The sequence below is a fragment of the Pecten maximus genome, chromosome 9 (assembly GCF_902652985.1).
Source record: "Pecten maximus chromosome 9, xPecMax1.1, whole genome shotgun sequence".
Taxonomy (NCBI): Eukaryota; Metazoa; Mollusca; class Bivalvia; order Pectinida; family Pectinidae; genus Pecten; species Pecten maximus.
Window position 1 is genome coordinate 15,090,429 of NC_047023.1, and position 21,419 is coordinate 15,111,847.

Below are 21,419 nucleotides of genomic sequence, written 5' to 3' on the forward strand. Positions count from 1 at the left end.
TATTGTGCAGTAGGCCAATAAATAATTTTGATAATATTTTTACATGTAGTGTATAATAATTAAACCACTTATCTGGACAGACTGTTTTGATAGATCAAAGAGTAATAATAAACACAATTCGTGTATTAATTACCTGTTAAATACTACAGTAATTTTGATTTCTGTAAATGTAAATAATATTTACTGCTTCAAAATTTCCAATCATGTCCAAACTACAAATATATGTATTCCATACAAGACTGATATTATATACACTAACGCTTTTAGTTCATTGGGGAAAGATTTTCATAATACAACAGACCAAGAGTAAAACAAGAAAACTACACAAACATGTTTTAAGAATATACACTTTTTATTTTTGTTCATATAAAGTTTTAACACGAATCCATTGTTTATGACAGATTTATTTGTAGGTGACTCCCGAAATATGATATCCATTTCATTTGTACCTTATACAAGGAAAACAAATTATACCAACAGTGTACAACAGACATATTTCATACACAGTATTATACTTTAATACTGTAACAGTATGTGAGTATTTCAATACGAAAGTGCTGGTTGTATGTCAACAGTCATACACACAGGGTATGTAATTAAAAGGTCAGAGACTGAATTTCATACATTCATATACCTTTTGACCTTTTAATAAATGTCTAAAACTGTATATACTGTGTATGAAATATTTCTGATTTTCTTTTACACATATCACAGACATTGAAAGATGAGACACCACAAAAAATCTGTCAAGAATGGATAATTCAATTAAATAACATGGACAAATAATAGAGTTATTCATACAAATAACCAGGTTTGAAAATAAAATTCATTATCTAAATTTCAACAGCAGGTTTTTGTGTAATAATAATTTTGAACAATATGAACACGTGTTTGAGGTTTCATGAAACAGCCAGGATGATATATAAAAATACTGACTTCAATGATGTAAGTAATAACATTTAACAGTGATACACATGTTTATATAACATAGACATATTAACATTCAGTATACCTCAATCACAATAAATAATTAATCCTCTGTTGACTAATCTCTATTTTTTTCACCAGTACAAAAAATATAAAAGCTAAATTTTTTTTTTTTGAAATTTTATGGACAATTTGTTTCAATAAGGCAATTGTGTTTTACATTCACTTGTAGGTAGAAAAGAGAAAAAATACAGCATTACTTTAGACCTAGGTCTATGTTTTCAGTTGTGGACATCTGAGAGCTATTTTTAACGGTACAAACCGTTTATGGATACACTGATGTACGTTTATATAAATTACACCATGCATCAATGTGTCAGCTCAGGGCCACATAAGTTATACAATCTACTTGGTATATATATACCTCCTAGGACAGCTCAGCAATTCACATCCCAACATCAAAGCATGGTTTCCATTACATAAACATAAATTATATATTCAGTGTCCACTATAAATTATTCAAATATTGTCTTTAATTTGCTATAAAGATTGCCAGTAAATATAAAAATAGAACAACTGAATTAATATATCTGAATTATTAAAATTAAGTTTCAAGAGTGGTACCTATATTTTATGCTACCCCTTAAGCTTGTTAACACTATGACCAGTCAACTCGAGCTTCCCCTCAAAAATGTTGTTCACTTTGGAAACAAAACAGATATTGCTAAAAGGATATGCACTGAAACTAGTTATCACATTGGTCTGATTATCTTTTAAATGCTAAAAGCATGGCTAAGTCAGTATATATACACATCTCCTTAATGAGACAACATTGCAGCTAAAACATGTAACATACATTTATCACGTGTATTTACAGGTGACCGTCGTAACCGCGTGGCCACAACTCAGTATTATCATAACGTGTTGTGTTTTAATATCATACACAGATATAATTCATGAATTATTGCTTCATTTAAAATCTGCTGAAGATTGCATTTGTTGTAAAATGTTGATTAATTGCTAAAAAGTATATTGTGTTTTTTTGTGTTTGTAGATCCTACCAGGACAAACATCATGCACATAATGGGACCTCTTGTTTGACATGCTTGTCTGTCGCACACCAGGTAAATACAAATTACCACATGAAAATACATAGAAACAGTCTCAAATCTGTTTAAACTGACAACAAGTGGCGCAGGCACAAAATGGACTCAAATTGAATTTTCATGTAAAATTTACAGAATCTACACATCTGCTGCTTCAGCTCTATAAAATAGAGCTCTAGTCCTTTTGAACTACAATCTTTTAGTGTTAATATGATATGGTTGATTATAATGGAGAATTAATTGTTTACACCATTCATAATCTATTACCAGTAATTGGTTCAAATTATTTCATGTTGCTTTTTATTAATTTCTGTTTATTATCAACCTAAAGTGATTGTTAGTCACTGCATGGCCTAGGCCCAGCGGCAGATGTTAGATTTTCACGAAATTAAAACCCAAAGTGGATGACTGTGATATTGACAGAAGAGTGTTTGTTTATGTACAGATATCACTGCCCAAAATTGTATAATTTTCTCAATAAAACATAAAAATATAGCACTGTATGAAATCCATTCTGTCCATTACCACAGTTAATGGGTATTAAACAAAACTACATTGGTCTCGACATTTTTAACACACAGAGTTAAAATTTCACTATCAAACTGGTTCTCATTTGTAAAATTATTAAATAATCCCAAGATTAATTATCACAGGAAAAATACTGTACACCAAACTGTACAGCATATAAGGTCAAGGTCGTAAGTAAATGGACAAAAGAAAATGGTCTTAAACCTATTTAGTCAATACAACCATCATTTGCGTGTCTATAAAAGACTTTCATTTCTAAATGGTAGAATATAAAACTGGCGTATTACCAATACAGATTTGTAAATCAATATATTATAGATGTTCTATATTACTATGATGATGAATGGGAGTAATGGTATGGGTGATAATAACGAGCACATGAGGATCCTCTCATATTGGATCAGCTGTGTAAGTTCACTGTGCACATTATATATATATACATGTTCTGTGTCAATCAATGTATGACTCGATGTAGGAGCCAGTTCGTGTTTCTGAACACCCTGCGAAATCATCAACAAACCCTGAAGTAAAGTCATCTCCATCACTGTCAATTTTACTTTCTATTGCACTCTTTTTCTTGATGCTCCGTCTTTTCTCATTCTTGATGTAGCGGTCACCACCACCATGGAAACTTCCATAACTACTGCCACTTCCCTTACGTGCTAAACGTGACTTAGCAGTATCGTTCTGTAATCCTATCACCTTGGTAACGGACACTTTGGACTCAATTTCGTAAAACAGAGCCAAGTTCTGAGATTCTAAAAATGAAGGAAGAGATTCCATGTGACATTCCAGTGGATTTGCAGCACATGATTTGTTTGGAAGGGATTCAGAGCTATTATAACCAAAACTAAGGTCGGGTTCAAGGTCATGTAGTGAAAGAGGTCGTGAACCTTCACGTTTCCATGGCAAAGTTTCATCATTCCATCGGACCAGGTATTTGACACAGAGCCCGATACATAGGTCCTGAAGAGGTGTTTTTGTGTCGTGTTTGAAGTAGTACTGATGGCCAGTACTGTTCATTATGATATGGTCAATATCCAGGAAGTCTCGTGCTGCCCACTTGATGCGCTGACCCCACGTCTCATCATCACCGTAGTAGTGAAGTTTGAAAGTCAAACTTGTCTGAAAAAAATAAGAAAAGGTGCCACTTAAAATTCATCACAACAGACCAACATAGTTACCAGAGTTCTAATGAATTATAAATATCTACTAAAGCAAGTGGCAAATCTTAAACAACTGACTGACAAACATATGGATGCCATTTTATGACTTTTTCAAATTTCTTTTCAAATATTACTAAATCAAATGTGTAACAGTTGTTATTTCAAATATGCACATGTGAGTTTTGCGTGGTAAGTTACCTGTGTGTACTACCTAGTTTTACAGATGTCATTTATGTCTAGTGTACTAAACAAAATGTCATTAATCATCACTAATTTGGCTATAAATTATGGCTTTTTTTCATTTCCCTCTACATTAATAACAACCTTTATCATACGATATACAGGAGGAATGTACTTCTGGCCTACTTGATTCAGTGGAACAGTAATTGTAAAAATAAACTGGTTACACAACATTCACTCTAAAGCACACTGATCATAAAATGTCTTCTTTTTGTTTTACATTCTTGGTATTTTTCAACAGTATGAAATATGTACAGCAACTTATTTTCACTTTCTAAATATTTTTCTGAAAATGAAAAAAAAAAATTCTTTGTGATATGACTAATAATGATGCATTTTATTTAGGAATACCTATAAAAAATCAAAATTGACAATTAAGGATTGAAGAGAAAAAATGAACTTCAAGAAATTGACAAAATTGTCCCTTTGGAATATTGGCCATTAAATGTACAGCAGATCAGATTATATATTCAGCTTATGTTTTGAAAGGAAAAAAAATATTTTTCTGGATTTAAAACAATTAACTGAAGTTGTAAGGTGTAACTCATTAAAATTGATAAAGTATTGTTTGATCTAGATCTATCTTGTCGAAGTTGACACACTTAATCAAACATGATAAAAATACAAGTCTAGCCAGTACCTACATCACACTATATAAAGGGCATTCACAGTAGCATCTGATATATTGCCTTCTGTAATTTTTTGTTTGAAATAACAGAAATTCTATGAGTTTCAGTTTCCCGTATTTATTTTTAATGATGTGCAGTACGTCTATTCAAGTTCCTGTGAACTCAATCATAAAATCTAACGAATTTACATGATACATTGGTGCCTGCATTCACACAAAGATATATACCATATATATGCCTGCAGGTAGAGGAATTAGCCTACAGGTATAGGAATACTGCACTGTGTATCTCTGTACATCTAACATTTACTGGACAGTCAAACAATGGCTAACTTGTGTATTCTATGACACACCTAAATTACATATAGTACTGTCTACCTGTCCTCGGGAGTAGATAATTAAAAGTACACACCAGGAAGTAAGTGATTCAGAACCTGACCAACAAAATGACCATCCAAACTGTGTACATATATATCAGTCTACTTGTGAGTAGACAGGTACCTATCACCGTCCCCTAGAGTAAATAAGTACTGGCCAGTAAGCAGGTGGTACCAGCACCTGGTAAACAAAATGACCGACCAAACCACACAAAGGTCTGAACTACCACTGGCTTTGTTGGTCATGTATATTACATAGTACAGCCTCATGTCCATTATACAGCCTCATGTCCATTATACAGCCTCATGGCCATTATTATATATGTCCTATATGTCAAGAACCAATTTTAACTGAGGTCAATTACTTTACAGTTGGTGTATGGTCAATCAAATTACAGTACCACCATCGATCCAATCCCAATCGAAAGTAGGAGGTTTAAATAGGTGATTCAGGACTCAAGCATGTTGTCACTGACAATCGCAGTGACCATCTTAGTGGGAGATTAAAAGTTATCATCTATGGGGAGGTCGAGAACAAAAACTGGTCAATTAGTTTACATTTGATGGATGGTCAATCAAATTACAGTCCCACGAGTAGGAGGTTTATATAGGTGATTCAGGACTTAAGCATGTTGTCCCTGACAATCAAAATGTCGATATTTCTGGGAGATTAAAGTATACTGTATCACCTGTTGTAGAGGTATACAGATCAAAAACTGATCTATCGGTTTACAACAGGTGGCTTATGTCTGCAGTCACTTTATAACACAACAAGTGGCTGTAAATAGTTTTATAAAGGTTGTATTTATGGTTTCTAATTTTACAAGAGATTTTTATACCTTTACAAGGGTAACTGGATCTGTGTTTCTGTTAATGTTATAGGTACATAGACTACAAAGGAACTACTAGAATAAGCTACTACCTGCCAGTACAGGTAACTTTGTCTCTGAGTAAACATCTGTTGTTATTTACAGGTAAATCATTGATTTTACATTTACTTTTCTCCCTATACGTCACAATGTAATATTTTACGGTAAATACATGTGTGTATATTGAGCTACATAACAACGACACGGGTATAAAGGAATGTACTATATATAGACAGCCTTTTACCCAGGTATTTGACCACTTTACATTGTATTATAACACAGCTTGACATCCTTTGTGTGTTCATTACATAATCACCCACTTTATAGTCACTCTGTCACAGTCATTATAGGAACTGGAAATCCCACCAACTTAAGCTTAATAGTCAACACAAAAGATGGTCGATTTGGTAATTACCAGTCTCAAGGAAAAAACTTCACTCCATATATTTATCTATATTATGAATTAACATCCCATCAGACTAAATCTAAATTGAGACTAAAAAAGGGCCTGCTATGTAAATATACAGTATTTGTCTTGCATTCTAGATCTATCACAAATAACATGATGACATTAAACTGATGTACGTGTATCAGTTTTAGCCAGGTCTACCCTTGAATGTTGTTGATGGTCTTACCTGGACTTCTCCACTTGGTTGAACACAGGCAATATGGACCCTCTGGACACATGACCAAAATCGACAGCTTCAGGTGTCTCTGGTTCACTGATCCCTGTCAAAATAAAACCAATTCCATCAATACAGAGGTCAGATAAAGGTCAGCTTTGGCTGATTCAGTCCAGAATAAAACCTGCACCTAGGTATGAATTCTTGCATCCGGAAATAAATGCGAAATACTACTATCGATAAGCAGTTGCATTTTCTTAATATATCTCAAATAAAGTGTTTTTATCATTAAACATGTACCAAATTCGCAATCAATATTTATCATCACTATTGGTACTGCAGGTCTTTTTCTGAGGGTTTTTGGGGCTGTTAATTGGCTCTATTTCCAACTGAAATTATTTGATATTTAAGTCAAATTCCCAAAATTTGCAGTTTATACTCCTGAAAAATTCTTTCCCAGTTCACCAATTTTCTTCCCAAAATGAGAGAAAAAGGCCCCATCCCAAACCAGTGAGAAAAAGCCTTATAATGAATTATTCATTATTATGATGTAGGTAAATGATTTATGATATCCAGCAGTTTTATCCATTATTAGATGTGTTGCTCTTCATTAAGTTCCATATATACATATATATATATATAATATGCCATAAACCAAAAATCAATTTAAACAAAAATATATTTGTACAATGAGAATTTGTTTAAATCAAAGTTCAATCAAGCAGACAAGAGACTGTAGATCTCGGGTAAGCTGCAGTGTCCCCTGCAGCAAGCATTTTATCTTCTCAGCCTATAAATCGATAGGAGAGGATATATACCATGAATTTAAACCAATTACATCTAAAGGTCAGCTAGTCAGCCTCAGGAAGTTTGCACCCAATACCCTATTCATATATATATACACAGTCGAGGAGTGTCATCTTATACTGAAATAAACTCGCCTCCCTTTGTGTACATTGAAATCTCATTAACATAATGATATATCCTCTGGATACAAGATCTATTTTCTGTCAAAATTTGCCAGCTCATAATTTCTCCTCTAGATATATAATGTCATTTTATACTTTAGAGGTCAAACTTCCTATCAGTAATGTTGTGAAGGTTATGATATGTAAATGAGTTTCAATAAAACTTATGTATTCCTTTATCCATTGTATTTTTTTCTTCTAAAAAAAGATCTCTTTAATGATAAAGATAGGGAATGGTTGTCGCATGGCCTATATGAACTAAATGAAAAGCTGAAGGCTTGTAGAACTTGAACATTAGTGTCAAGGTTTATAGCAAAAACACATTATTTGTAACAATAAAATTATCTAGTCCATGATTGTATCACAAAAAATGCACATGACTGCATCAAGATAGAAATAATTATGCACATGAAATACATTTCTATTCAAGTAAATTCTGAAAACTTGCTTCACCAGGTATATATGTGAACTGTGTGGTAATAATTCCACCCCATAAATTTCCTCTCACAATTTACCTAAACAATAAGTAGGTCAGCAACAAAATCAAAAGAGCATAAAAGGAAAACAACGGAAATTAACACATCATATATCCATCCCATAATAAGCCCAGTCAAGCCTCCACACAAACTTTGACAAAAAAGTAGGACATTACAGGACAATGAAATATTTGTTAGGATTTTTACTGAGCTGTAATAGACCTTGGCGGGCTTATTAACAGGTGTAAGATCAGGGTAATTAAATAACAGTATGGTAAAAAATAACAGACTCGATCTTTACCTGTCAATTACTAGGAACAACAGGTACATATTTATATGTACAGAATATTTAATGCTTTCTTCAGAAGAGTAAATCAACCTTCAGACATTAATAAATTGCTGCACGTTTTAAGATTTCCCCCTTCCCCTTTGCATCTCAATTTTATTTTTGTATGGTTGAATGCAAGCAAAGCAAAGTCTATAGCTACACCTCCTCAAAACACCACTGCATGACTAATTTAACTTCCAACTCATATAGATTGATAAATTATTCAATGAGAATATTTCTTACCGGCAAATACATTAGTCATCAAAACATTTTCTTTATAACCACCTGATGTTAATTAGCCACTGGTACTAGAAATAATGTGACAGAGGGATAGCTCGGTAGGTATATAGGCCGAGCATCCTAACACTACCTCAGGGGAAGGACTGAGGTCAGGCATGTAGTTCCTCTGAAAATTAAAATAATGTTTGTGTTCTTGGGCAAGATTGGTGACCCTGAGTGCTCTGTAAAGCATGTACTAGGCTTATAGTTGTATGTTGCTCCATGATGGTAGTCACCAGCTACTACAAGGAGATCCCTGCCTCCAAATAACCCAAATTGTTGATAGGGCAATACACTTAGCCCACTATTTAACAAATAATCAGCCTAAAATAAACAAATTCAAAGAGTATATTACAAACTTTTTATCTGCTTTAAGTGTTCATGCTCCAAGTTGACCTTGGTTTATACTGTATATTAAGTGACCTTTGTCCAGATACAGATGATCAGCATCCAATAGGGGTAAAAATGGTCAATGGAGGCTTTTTATAGTTTAATGGTTGTAATCTGACCCAGGTTGGTTTGTCTACCTTTGTACCAGGTAACATGTGTATGAGATATGGAGGGGGAGTACAGCTTTCTTCCCTTTGTGATGGTCAGTTCTAAAACGCCCATCCTTGTAATGGTAACTAAATGGTATCAATGAATTATTGATAGGACTGAACTTCAGAATAGAAAGAATGGTGGATAGGACTGAATTTCAGAAAAGAAAGAATTTTTCCGAGACATGCTATCTCGATCCTTTTGTTGGCGTTAGAGCTACACACACAACTTAGCCAAAGTTGTGTCAAAATATCAAATGTTATCAAAATTTGGCGAGGAAAAAAATAATCCAATATGACTGCATAGCACTGATACATAGCCCCTGAACTACTTTCACAAGAAGTATTACTATTCTATCACTACTAATGAGTGTATGACAAAACCTCTTAACCACAGATTTGACGGGCGGATGACGGGACAAGACAACACGTGATGCCTCTGACCACTTTGTGTTATAGTGGGAGCATAAAAATATGTTTCTATCGTGGTTGTTGAATATGATTCAACAAATAACAATGCATTGATTCATATTATATATCTGGCACAGAGGTCATGGCTTTCTTCCTGCTATATGACATGCTATATCCCCCAGGCTAAAGAGTTCAAAAAGACAAATTAATACACATTGCTATTCAAAAGGTACAGACTGGTACAGTCTGTGGTCATCGGCATTCTTTAGCAAAATCAACATAAATTTACTTCAGCATTAAATCTGTTCATATTTAATTTCACATTGTTTTAGGATGTTTTTATTGTCACATGATTCCTGCTAAGATATCTTTCATTATATAGATACTGTGTATTATTCAGATAAATGCTACAGAGAATTTGATCCCAAGGTAAACTGAAGGACAATTATGTAAATATAAGTAGGTGGATGACAGCAAGAAATTTTCCAGGCACATGTACGAACACGAGTTTTCTTCATTTGGCTCCAGACGCCAGTATTCTTTAGGGTCGTCTTTAACTTCTAGTATCAAGTGTTGAGGGATGAAAAGGGACATTACAGTGGTAACAAGAATCCCAGCAATCTTTAGGTCACCTTAACTGTCCTCTATTATAGATAGTCAAGGTCGCTGGCTGACAATATCCATACCAGTCTCACAGTTTTTATTTTCTGCCTCCCACTTAAAAGTATTTACATGGTAGCCAACTAGCTTTATATAGGTATATCCTACTAACCTAATTACACTGACGAGACAGGTATCTCCTAGTCTACAAAAAACAGACTAAATCACACAGACATTTAATATTTCCATACATAAGCAAATTAGAAAAAAGAAATCTACAACTACATTTTGTAGCTTCCATAAAAAATGATTCATAGACAGCTGGGTTCGTTTACAAGACTGTTAAGAATATGAAAACTTTATTACATACACCCTCAGCACTACATATACTTGGAAGTAAGGAGTAGAACACTGCATTAAGACTATAAACATCTAGTTATTATATCTAACATTCCCTCCCCTAGGTTCCAAACAGAACTAGGTTTCATTCTTTTTCCGTTCCATCTTTGTTCTCCACACTGGTACAATCGTACCTACTGATACTCGTTATAACCGATCAGAACTTAACCTAACACAAACTGGAAATATGGATAAATCATATGTCGTATTACAAGATTGGAAAAGGTGTCCATTAGGAGCAGAAATTTATGTGTTAAACTAATAAAGGTTTTGATGGGTTTGTAACACAACCTGTGATTTAAGTATACCTACATTTCTATCTGGTAGATCACGTAGATCAGGTCACATTCAAGTCACTACGGAGGTGGATATCCTTTGTGCTCTTACATTCAATATCCCCAAGTGAAGATTGGATAGCAATTTTCGAAATACCCGTGGTAAAAAAGCGGTGACAGATTGTAATAGTTACTAAATAGTTGTGGCTTTCCTGTGATTACACACAAAGGTTTCCTACCAATCCTTGTGACTAATACAGTAAACCTGACGTACATATAACACAACCCTAGACTTTAGTTGAGCAAAGCATCATAATGGAGGTTTATACCAAAACATCTTCTTTTATGAAACTCTTTACAGTTATTATTATGCTTTCATTGACTTTGGTGTTTGACAATTTCTTAAATATCGACTTTTTTTCCAAGCTTAATATATTAGTGGTTAAAACAAGAAAGGATAAATACATGTCTGTATTTCTGTATGACTCAGTTCTGTGGTCCAATACACATACAACATATAGGTACCAGACATATTGTGTATGCTTGATATCAATAACTTCTGTCAATTTTTTATGTGCTCTCAGCATGTTTGACTAAATTCTTTCAAGATGTGGTGAAGGAGAGGAAGGAGCAATGAGAGATGTGGAAGATGAGCGATCATATAGAGAAAGACAGTGTGTGATACTATATACAATCTACACAGAATCAGTCATAGTACTGCTAACATAATATACATAATGTACATTCCTGTCCTGCATGTGTTCACCATGTCCAGCAGGCAAACCTGTAGACTTGCCCAAGTCCTCAATCTTGTTTGCCCAATTTGCCTACCAATCATCTATTTGTATTACATATCATCAATGATGACATTGATTCTAGGATTCTTGGAATACATGTTAGAACCCATCACCATTGATTATCACTTCACATAAACATGCTTTTTTGTTTTTACTATTATGAATAAGATAGTTATAAGGTTATAAACTTTATAGAAAGAGGTCTGCACCAACAACCATGAATAGTTTTCTGTTTGAGTGTGTAGAGTCTGCTATACAGGCTTTCAGGTTCTACAGGTGTCAGGTTGAGACAGGTAGAATTACAGGTATTCTGTTCAGACAGGTAAAGTTACAGCTAACCCATTTAGACAGGTAGTGTTACAGCTAACCAATTCAGACAGGTAGAGTTACAGGTATCCCATTCAGACAGGTAGAGTTACAGGTATCCCATTCAGACAGGTAGAGTTACAGGTATCCCATACAGACAGGTAGTGTTACAGGTATACCATTCAGACAGGTAGTGTTACAGGTATCCCATACAGACAGGTAGTGTTACAGGTATCCCATACAGACAGGTAGTGTTACAGGTATCCCATTCAGACAGGTAGAGTTACAGCTATCACATACAGACAGGTAGAGTTACAGGTATCCCATACAGACAGGTAGTGTTACAGGTATCCCATACAGACAGGTAGTGTTACAGGTATCCCATACAGACAGGTAGTGTTACAGGTATCCCATACAGACAGGTAGAGTTACAGGTATCCCATACAGACAGGTAGTGTTACAGGTATCCCATACAGACAGGTAGTGTAACAGCTATTCTGTTCAGACAGGTAGTGTTACAGCTAACCAATTCAGACAGGTAGTGTTACAGCTATCACATACAGACAGGTAGTGTTACAGGTATCCCATACAGACAGGTAGTGTTACAGGTATCCCATACAGACAGGTAGTGTTACAGGTATCCCATACAGACAGGTAGTGTTACAGGTATCCCATACAGACAGGTAGAGTTACAGCTATCACATACAGACAGGTAGTGTTACAGGTATCCCATACAGACAGGTAGTGTTACAGGTATCCCATTCAGACAGGTAGTGTTACAGCTATCCCATACAGACAGGTAGTGTTACAGGTATCCCATACAGACAGGTAGTGTTACAGGTATCCCATACAGACAGGTAGTGTTATAGGTATCCCATTCAGACAGGTAGTGTTACAGCTAACCAATTCAGACAGGTAGAGTTACAGCTAACCCATTCAGACAGGTAGTGTTACAGGTATTCTGTTCAGACAGGTAGTGTTACAGCTAACCAATTCAGACAGGTAGTGTTACAGCTAACCAATTCAGACAGGTAGTGTTACAGCTAACCAATTCAGACAGGTAGTGTTACAGCTAACCCATTCAGACAGGTATTGTTACAGGTATCCCATACAGACAGGTAGAGTTACAGGTATCCCATACAGACAGGTAGTGTTACAGGTATCCAATACAGACAGGTAGTGTTACAGCTATTCGGGTCAGACAGGTATTGTTACAGGTATCTGGTTCAGACAGGCATTGTTACAGGTATCTGGTTCAGACAGGCATTGTTACAGGTATCTGGTTCAGACAGGCATTGTTACAGGTATCTGGTTCAGACAGGCATTGTTACAGGTATCTGGTTCAGACAGGCATTGTTACAGGTATCTGGTTCAGACAGGCATTGTTACAGGTATCTGGTTCAGACAGGCATTGTTACAGGTATCTGGTTCAGACAGGCATTGTTACCGGTATCTGGTTCAGACAGGTATTGTTACAGGTATCTGGTTCAGACAGGTAGTGTTACAGCTATTCGGGTCAGACAGGTATTGTTATAGGTATCCGGTTCAGACAGGCATTGTTACAGGTATCTGGTTCAGACAGGCATTGTTATAGGTATCTGGTTCAGACAGGCATTGTTACAGGTATCTGGTTCAGACAGGCATTGTTATAGGTATCCGGTTCAGACAGGCATTGTTACAGGTATCCGGTCAGACAGGTAGTGTTACAGGTATCTGGTTCAGACAGGCATTGTTACAGGTATCCGGTTCAGACAGGTATTTTTATAGGTATCCGGTTCAGACAGGCATTGTTACAGGTATCTGGTTCAGACAGGTATTTTTATAGGTATCTGGTTCAGACAGGCATTGTTACAGGTATCCGGTTCAGACAGGTATTTTTATAGGTATCTGGTTCAGACAGGCACTGTTACAGGTATCTGGTTCAGACAGGCATTGTTACAGGTATCCGGTTCAGACAGGCATTGTTACAGGTATCTGGTTCAGACAGGCATTGTTATACGTATCCGGTTCAGACAGGTATTTTTATAGGTATCCGGTTCAGACAGGCACTGTTACAGGTATCTGGTTCAGAGAGGCATTGGTATACGTTTCCGGTTCAGACAGGCAGTATACATGGGGTTATAACAGAAGTTGATCTATTACTTCCTGTACAACAGCTGTATATAATTAACCTACACTTTTGCATTGTCAACATTAACATGCCAAAAGTTTACAATGTTAAAGAAGTACAGGTGTATTAATTTTAAGAAGATTGATGACAATTAACATGGCTCTTAAATAGGGTGTCATCTTAGTACAAAGCTGACATCTTCATTATGTAAAAAAGATGAATCCATACGTGTTAAAGCATCAGAACTCAATGACACTATCGATCTGTACGTAGCAGGAAATACCTGTCCCTGATATCCCTGTTCGTCAACGTTACAAGGACAGTAGCAAGGTCTGCCGAAGCACTCGAGACGGATGACGTCATATCATCCATCACTCAGACAACTCAAGAGCCTCTTGGCAACGTGAATTAACAGTTATGTCAAATATATGTTACGTCTATACATATCTAATTTGAATTTTAAGTGACAGACAACTTCAATTTCATAATTGTATTAGCATATAATCTAAATTATGTTCTGGATTTTTTTGCGACAAACTGTATCCCTGGATATTCAGCGTATTTTTACTAATTTTTTGCATACAAATAGTAATTATGCTAAGGCAGACATTACCTTATTAATTTGGATGGCTAGCATAGCATTGTGAAAACGTCCACTACATTATGTGCATTCTGATGTCAGGGAGCTATACATTGGAGACACAATTTAGTAAATACTGTCACAGCCGACGTCGGCTATGACAGTCACGCAGTAACAGTCTTCTGATTTTTACTAAAGAAAATCAGAAAAAGAATTTAATTTGAATTAAAACTTTGTGTCTTAACAATTTCAATTATTTCAATAGTCAATTATTATTGTTTTCACAATGAACAAATTATCAAATTGAAACATTTTAATCAAACCAACTCACAATTAAAATAATGGTACATGTTATATAAATATTTGTGTTGGAAGATCTATATGGGGTTTATCTGGCACTAATATCATCCACAACTATATTGCAGTTTAATAAAAATACTAAAAACGCTTCTTGATTTTCCATCAAACCCACACTCAAAAACTGAGTTGTAGTTTACTTTGCCTCCCCCTGCTGGTTTATTACAGGAAAAATATATTACTTTATTACGTAGAATTTCCAGACAGTAAATATGAATGTGTGATCAAAGACATAAAAAAAAAACACATTACTAAGCTATCACAGATTGGTCGAGTGTAAATTCAACAATTATGACTTACACTCATGATAGGTTTCCCTACAGAAGTAGCTTGCATGAAAACTCAGGCCTATTTAACTTGTACATTCATAACAGGCTCAACCTTTAATGAGATATATGACTGATATTACATAATATTTGATGTGGTGTCAAAAACATATTCTCATTTCCAACTTCATTTGATGAATCATTTGTCATTAAACAAAATAGAGAGTTATTGATGACAGGTTTCCTTTGAAAATATTTTCAAAAAGGGTAAAAAATAAAATGCAAATCTAAAATTTTCAAAAAAATTTCATCATTTACATAATTATCATTCATTCATCACATGTTCTGGGTTGTGTAATCCAATCAAAAAGCAGCTTAAAAGAACGATGATGTCATTGTTTCTCGCCTTATAAGGATATTGATATCAACTCCTTATAGCTATTAGATGTAAATGTCCATGAATGATGAATAAATAAATCTAAATAAAGTGTGTGAAGGGATCACAGGATGGTATATGTGACAGTTGCCTTGTTAGACAATGTCTCACGTCACATTAATACATGAAGGATGATACACCATTAATCAATCACCACATACAGACGACCAGGATTTTGCTGATTGCAGCAGTTTTCAGAACACTTCTATTGTAACTAAATTATAACACATTATACTGTCAATTGCATCATAAACCTGATTTACGCTTCAACCATTTTACATGACTGAAGAACAAGAAGACATGATAAAATTAAAGTTTTACAATTTCTGAAAGGATAATACATCACCACTGATGTAATTAACAGTATAATCGCAGTGTCGGTACAGACTTCTTAACGCTTTGTATTTGTCACTGAGGAAATTCAATTAATTAAATCTGCCTCGTAAAACATCTCCTTGGCAAGAAATGACAGCTTGATGAAGTTCTGACCTTAGATACCGTCTTGAACTCCAATGTGACATCGGAATAGACATGCAGGATACGCGTGCAAATATACATACATGTACAGTGTATATGTTGTGAGTCATGAAATAAAATTCAATCTACAAATAAGACAGATCCCTTTGGTGGCATAAGTATGATATGAAATGGTTTAAATTTCTATTTCACAGATGTTTTATTTTGCATCAATTTTCAATAAAGACTGTTTCAATGGGGTTTTTTTTGTGAGTGCAGATTTTGCAATCTCCTTCCAAAACAGTATAATTTAACTTGATTTTATCATTAAAGGTATATATATGGACACCAAAAAGAGAAAGGTTGTGAAATATGTTCCCCCTCCCACTTTGACCAAATTAAGTTAAAAGCTTAAACAAAAAAACAAAATCACATTAAGATAACTGTACAGCAACTATCTCACATTTTTTTTATTTGTTGTTACAATTTTTTTTATTTCTTCCCCAAATCGGATGGATTGAGACACAAGACAGGCGGAGGGCAATATTGTGCCTTGACCATTTTGTGGGAACTCATTAAAAATATCTGACTTTACAAAAATATACTACGTAAAGTGATATATACAAGTGCACTACTTAAAGTGATATATACAAGTGCACTACGTAAAGTGATATATACAAGTGCACTACATAAAGTGATATATACAAGTGCACTACATAAAGTGATATATACAAGTGCAAAGCATAGAGCATGCAGTCAACAAAATGTATAAAAAGACTGGTTTGCCAAGTATGCAGATTTCAGACCGCTGTTTTGCTCCATTAAAATAATTTACTATAATAATACTTACATCATTTGTGCCGCTGATGTTCTCGACAACAGGAATAAGACATGCTACTGGTTTGTTGGTAGCCACTTGTCGGATCTGGATACCAGACGGAATGTCAGACTCACTAAGACATGGTCGAACTGACCAGCATTCCAATACTGCTGACCTGTTACTGTTGACCAATCTGTGGACACAAAAAATTCACCATGGTAACCAGTCTCAATGTTTGGAATTAAACTTCTTTACAAAAAAACTAAGCTGCTTCAACCGCCAAAAAAAAAAAATATGAATGCATGGCAAATTTTCACGACAATACAAATTAAATAAGACTAACAAGCTAGCGCTTAATTATAAGATGACCCATAAAAATATTAAACAATGAATGTTGCGGGACCAAATTTTAGTTTTAGAAGCCTTGGCATGTTTTATATGTTCTGAATTAAAAATTCCCATAGGAAAGCATTACTTTATATACTATAGCATTACTAAAATACTGTCTTCCTCTTGGCCTTCCTGTTGGCAAACTGAAAATACTTTATATACATTATTCAGGCCTGCATCAAGTTTAATTTAATATCTTATTATTTCAAAGTTATTATTTTCTAGCCATCAAATTATGCTTGTAATTATAATACAGCTAATAAAACTATAATTGAATTATAAAAGCATAGCATTGTGAAAATATCAACTACAATGTACATGTATATGTGCATTCAGGGAACTACAATTGAGACACAATTTAGTAATTTCCTGTCTCAGCCAATGTCAACTACAACTAGTACTGTCACCAAAGCAAAAAGTCTTCTTATTTTTCCACAATAAGTCTAAAAAAAAAATTAATTTAACTTATGGCAAATCCTTGTGTCTTGTCAATTTCTGAAGTCAATTATTAGATATATATATATATACACTGTCATCAGAATAAGCTCACCTACATCTACTGCAGTTTTCTTTCTTTTCTATTTTTTTTTGTCCTACAATACACACTGGTATGGACCTCATCAGTACTTTATACAAACTATACAGATGATACTATGCGAGAAGACTTTTCACATGTGGCTCTAGATCTGTCATACCGTAATGGTGCACCATTTTGTTCTTTTTCTACGGGTGTACATGTGGTAATAATATTTTTGTTGTTTGTATTAGTGGCAATGTGGCAACATGCTTGGAGGGGGTATCGGCAGTATGGCACCAGAATACTGTCTGTTTATTATAGACACAGGTCAATACATTTTAAGAAGACAAAAGATATCATCAAGACCATGTATCAACAATTACTATCAACACCAACATGGAAACAACTATAATGTACAACTAGAATAATGTGAATGGGACTCGCAGAATTTCTGGAGAATTAAACATAGTATCGTTGCAACTCATAGTTTTCAGCATTACAGCTAAACTAACTTTATTTTCCTTTCAAGCAGTTTCTTTTTGTAACATTGGTGAGGAAAACAGAGATATAATTTTACATTACTGTTTTCTAAAACTGGGTAGAATGACTTGCACCCTGCAAGATATGGGCTAAAATCATCGTTTGATGATGAAAAATTGAAACATTTTATCTTTGTAGACAAGTAGACTATAAGGGTATGTAGTGTATCGATCAAAGCCAGGTGAAGAGGCCCTGTAACCTATATATTATATCGCGCCGGCTAGTATGGATGTTAGCACTATTATGTCAGCATGGGGTTGTACTTTATCAACAACTGATGTTACACTCTGTAACAAAATGTACTTTCCACCAGGCACCATATCAGGGATGGAAAAGTACTCAACACGCATTGAAATCATAAAAGATTAGCATGCATTTGGTAACTTTTGGCCTCTGAATTCATTGATGTTGAATTTTCATACTATTTACATGTATTTTGTAACTATTGCCTTCCTCTCAGTTGACTTACATATATGAACTATATCTGATCAACAAAGTTTAACAGGTAAATTTTGACAATCCTTGGCGTCCTTGCTGTTGACTTTACAGATAATTGTAATGCTAAGCTTTGTACTGTTGACTTTACAGATAATTGTAATGCTAAGCTTTGTCGCTGTTGACTTTTTGGATTATATGACCTGCTATCAAGATGTATTCTATAATTGTCAACTTCACTACTGTTGACTTTTTACATTATTTCACCAGCTATTAACATGTATTTTTTTATCTTTGGCTTTGTCGCTGTTGACTTAACACGTAATTTGTAATCGTCGTTGTTGACTAACTGAATTTACATGTGCACTATTTGACCTGCTAATGCATCTTGTAATCATCACTACATGTACATGCTATTTAATTTGAATAACTAGCATTAATTAGTCATGTGACAAATCTACATAAAGGTGACATGTCACATGCACATTACCATATTAATGCAATGGTGGTCGAGAATCTCTCATCTAACTGATGTAAGTATTCATCATTAGTTTTTTTAATGTCAAATGCAATGGTGTCCAAATATCTCTTATTAATTTTATTCATCATTAATCAGGGAAAAAGTGGGATTCATTTGACAATTCAATTTGATTTTATGATATATATATATACAAAGAAACAGATACTGTCTGAAAAAACAGGCATGAGTTATCTGTGGTTAAAAACACCTACGTGTAACTGCCATTAATGTTTAAACCAGTATATATATATAATTAAAGGCCACACGAAGTAATTAAAATGAAATAGAATATAAGGATACCACACTCTTAAATTTCTACCTTAGATTAGAGTTCAAAGAAGGTGAAATACATAAGGTATAATAAACAATTATCTTACCTTTGGTTAGAACAGATGTAGCTCTTCGCATTCTCTTCATCGATTACTTTTTGTCGAGGTGGAAAGCTATCAGAATCCTTTAGGATTGACAGAAGGGAACCAGCACTTCGGAAAGGTTTCTCCATCGAACATGGTCGTAGCCAAAGTGATGGATTTGCTTTTGTCTCCCCCAACTGTTCCAACCTCATTTTTACAGTCATGTGGTGGCCATAGCCTCCAAGATTGAAGTTAAGACGAAAATGGTGGTGGATTGTGGTATTGATAGGAAGTGCTACCCCGACTCCGCTGTTCTTGGCCAGAACTATACACTCAGTAACATTCCCTACCTGTGTAGTGAGGGTCTCACTACTAAACACACCCATTCTCTTTGTTTTATGCACAATGAGTCCGAAATTAAGGTTCACCCGATCTCCAGGTGCGTACGAAAATGTCAGGATGCTTTTGTCACCATCCGTTGGCTGCCATGTCCATTTCTTTCCATGGCGAACAAGCTGTCTTTCGAGACGCTCAGTCTTTGTGGTAAAATCTTCTTGATAGGAAAAAGATAATTTAACATCCAATAATTTCACTTTTTTGGGTACTTTGTTTCGATGAATCTCAAATTGTGTTATGCCGACTTTGAGGGATTTCGCGGATGCCTGCCGCAGCAGGTTGGAGTCAATCTGCTGTTGGACCATGCTTTTATTGGGACCAACTCTCGGCATTACTGGTGAGTTGGTCAGGTTACACAAAGACAGGTGATTGTTACGCTTACTCCCAAATCACATCACTGTGGCTGAAACAACAGAAAACTTTGATTAGAATCACTGAAACTTTTCATTAACAACTGTTCATCAGACCTGAAAATTTCCAGGAAGTTTTAAAAATACAAATACCTGTGCTGGAGCAAAAATGACAAGATTGTGTTGAAATGGCTTAGTCATTAGGGCAAACTTTTATCGAAAATAGCAAAAGCAGAAACCTTCATATATGTATTTGTGTGAAAAATGCATCTTTGGGAAAAACTGAAGCAAATTAAAACAAATAAAAAATGCTGAACCGTTTCAATCGTTTATTGATCGGGTACACATATACTTACACACATTGTATACCCATGCAATCAATATTTACCTAAGGAGTAGTGCAACAATCCAACAAGATGTATCTAATAGTTCACAAATATCCAAATAATTCCTGAAGTGGTAACTAGAGGTTTCAGCACTTAACAGCACATTTACAGGAAACCAGAAACACTTTCTTTAAAAAAAACCAATATGAACCTTCGTGGGACCCGAACGTAATGTCTACAATCGCTGTCCCTTAATGTCACTTGATGAATCAATTCTTCGGAGGTCCTAATTCCTCTTGCAAATATGGTGTCAGGGGCTCGATGAGTGCCGGTCGGGCTTTGTCAAGTTATCCGGAACCAACAGACTTGCTGGTACCGACACTCTCCAGAGGTGCCCGGGACACTGGCTCTTCTAGGTGACAGTGTAACATATATATATACCAGCATACAGGAAATAGCCCTGTTACAGGTAGATAGAGGTAAGGAACCGTGACGTGACGACATACAGGAAATAGCCCTGTTACAGGTAGATAGAGGTAAGGAACCGTGACGTGACGACATCAGCATTAATAACTAAACGATGACGTGAACTTATAAACAGCTGCAGCAGATCCAGGGATGTACACATGTATTCTGTGTATATATATATTAAATACTTAAAATGTATTTACCTGTAATTACAGGTACATGGGTGTGTAATCAAACTACATCATCATTCTATACAA

The 21,419-nt window shown here is 35.0% G+C and overlaps 1 protein-coding gene across 1 annotated transcript in view; it reads right to left on the reverse strand.

Moving 5' to 3' along the window:
- Positions 1-331: 331 nt before the first annotated feature.
- The window catches only part of LOC117333868, a 33,191-nt gene continuing 12,103 nt past the window's right edge, over positions 332-21,419 (reverse strand). Inside the window, 5 exon segments of the mRNA XM_033893286.1 lie at positions 332-3,674; positions 3,676-3,686; positions 6,477-6,570; positions 16,898-17,060; positions 19,647-20,421. Of these exon segments, the coding sequence (XP_033749177.1) occupies positions 3,012-3,674; positions 3,676-3,686; positions 6,477-6,570; positions 16,898-17,060; positions 19,647-20,350 (1,635 nt within the window). The 5' untranslated portion in view covers positions 20,351-20,421 and the 3' untranslated portion in view covers positions 332-3,011.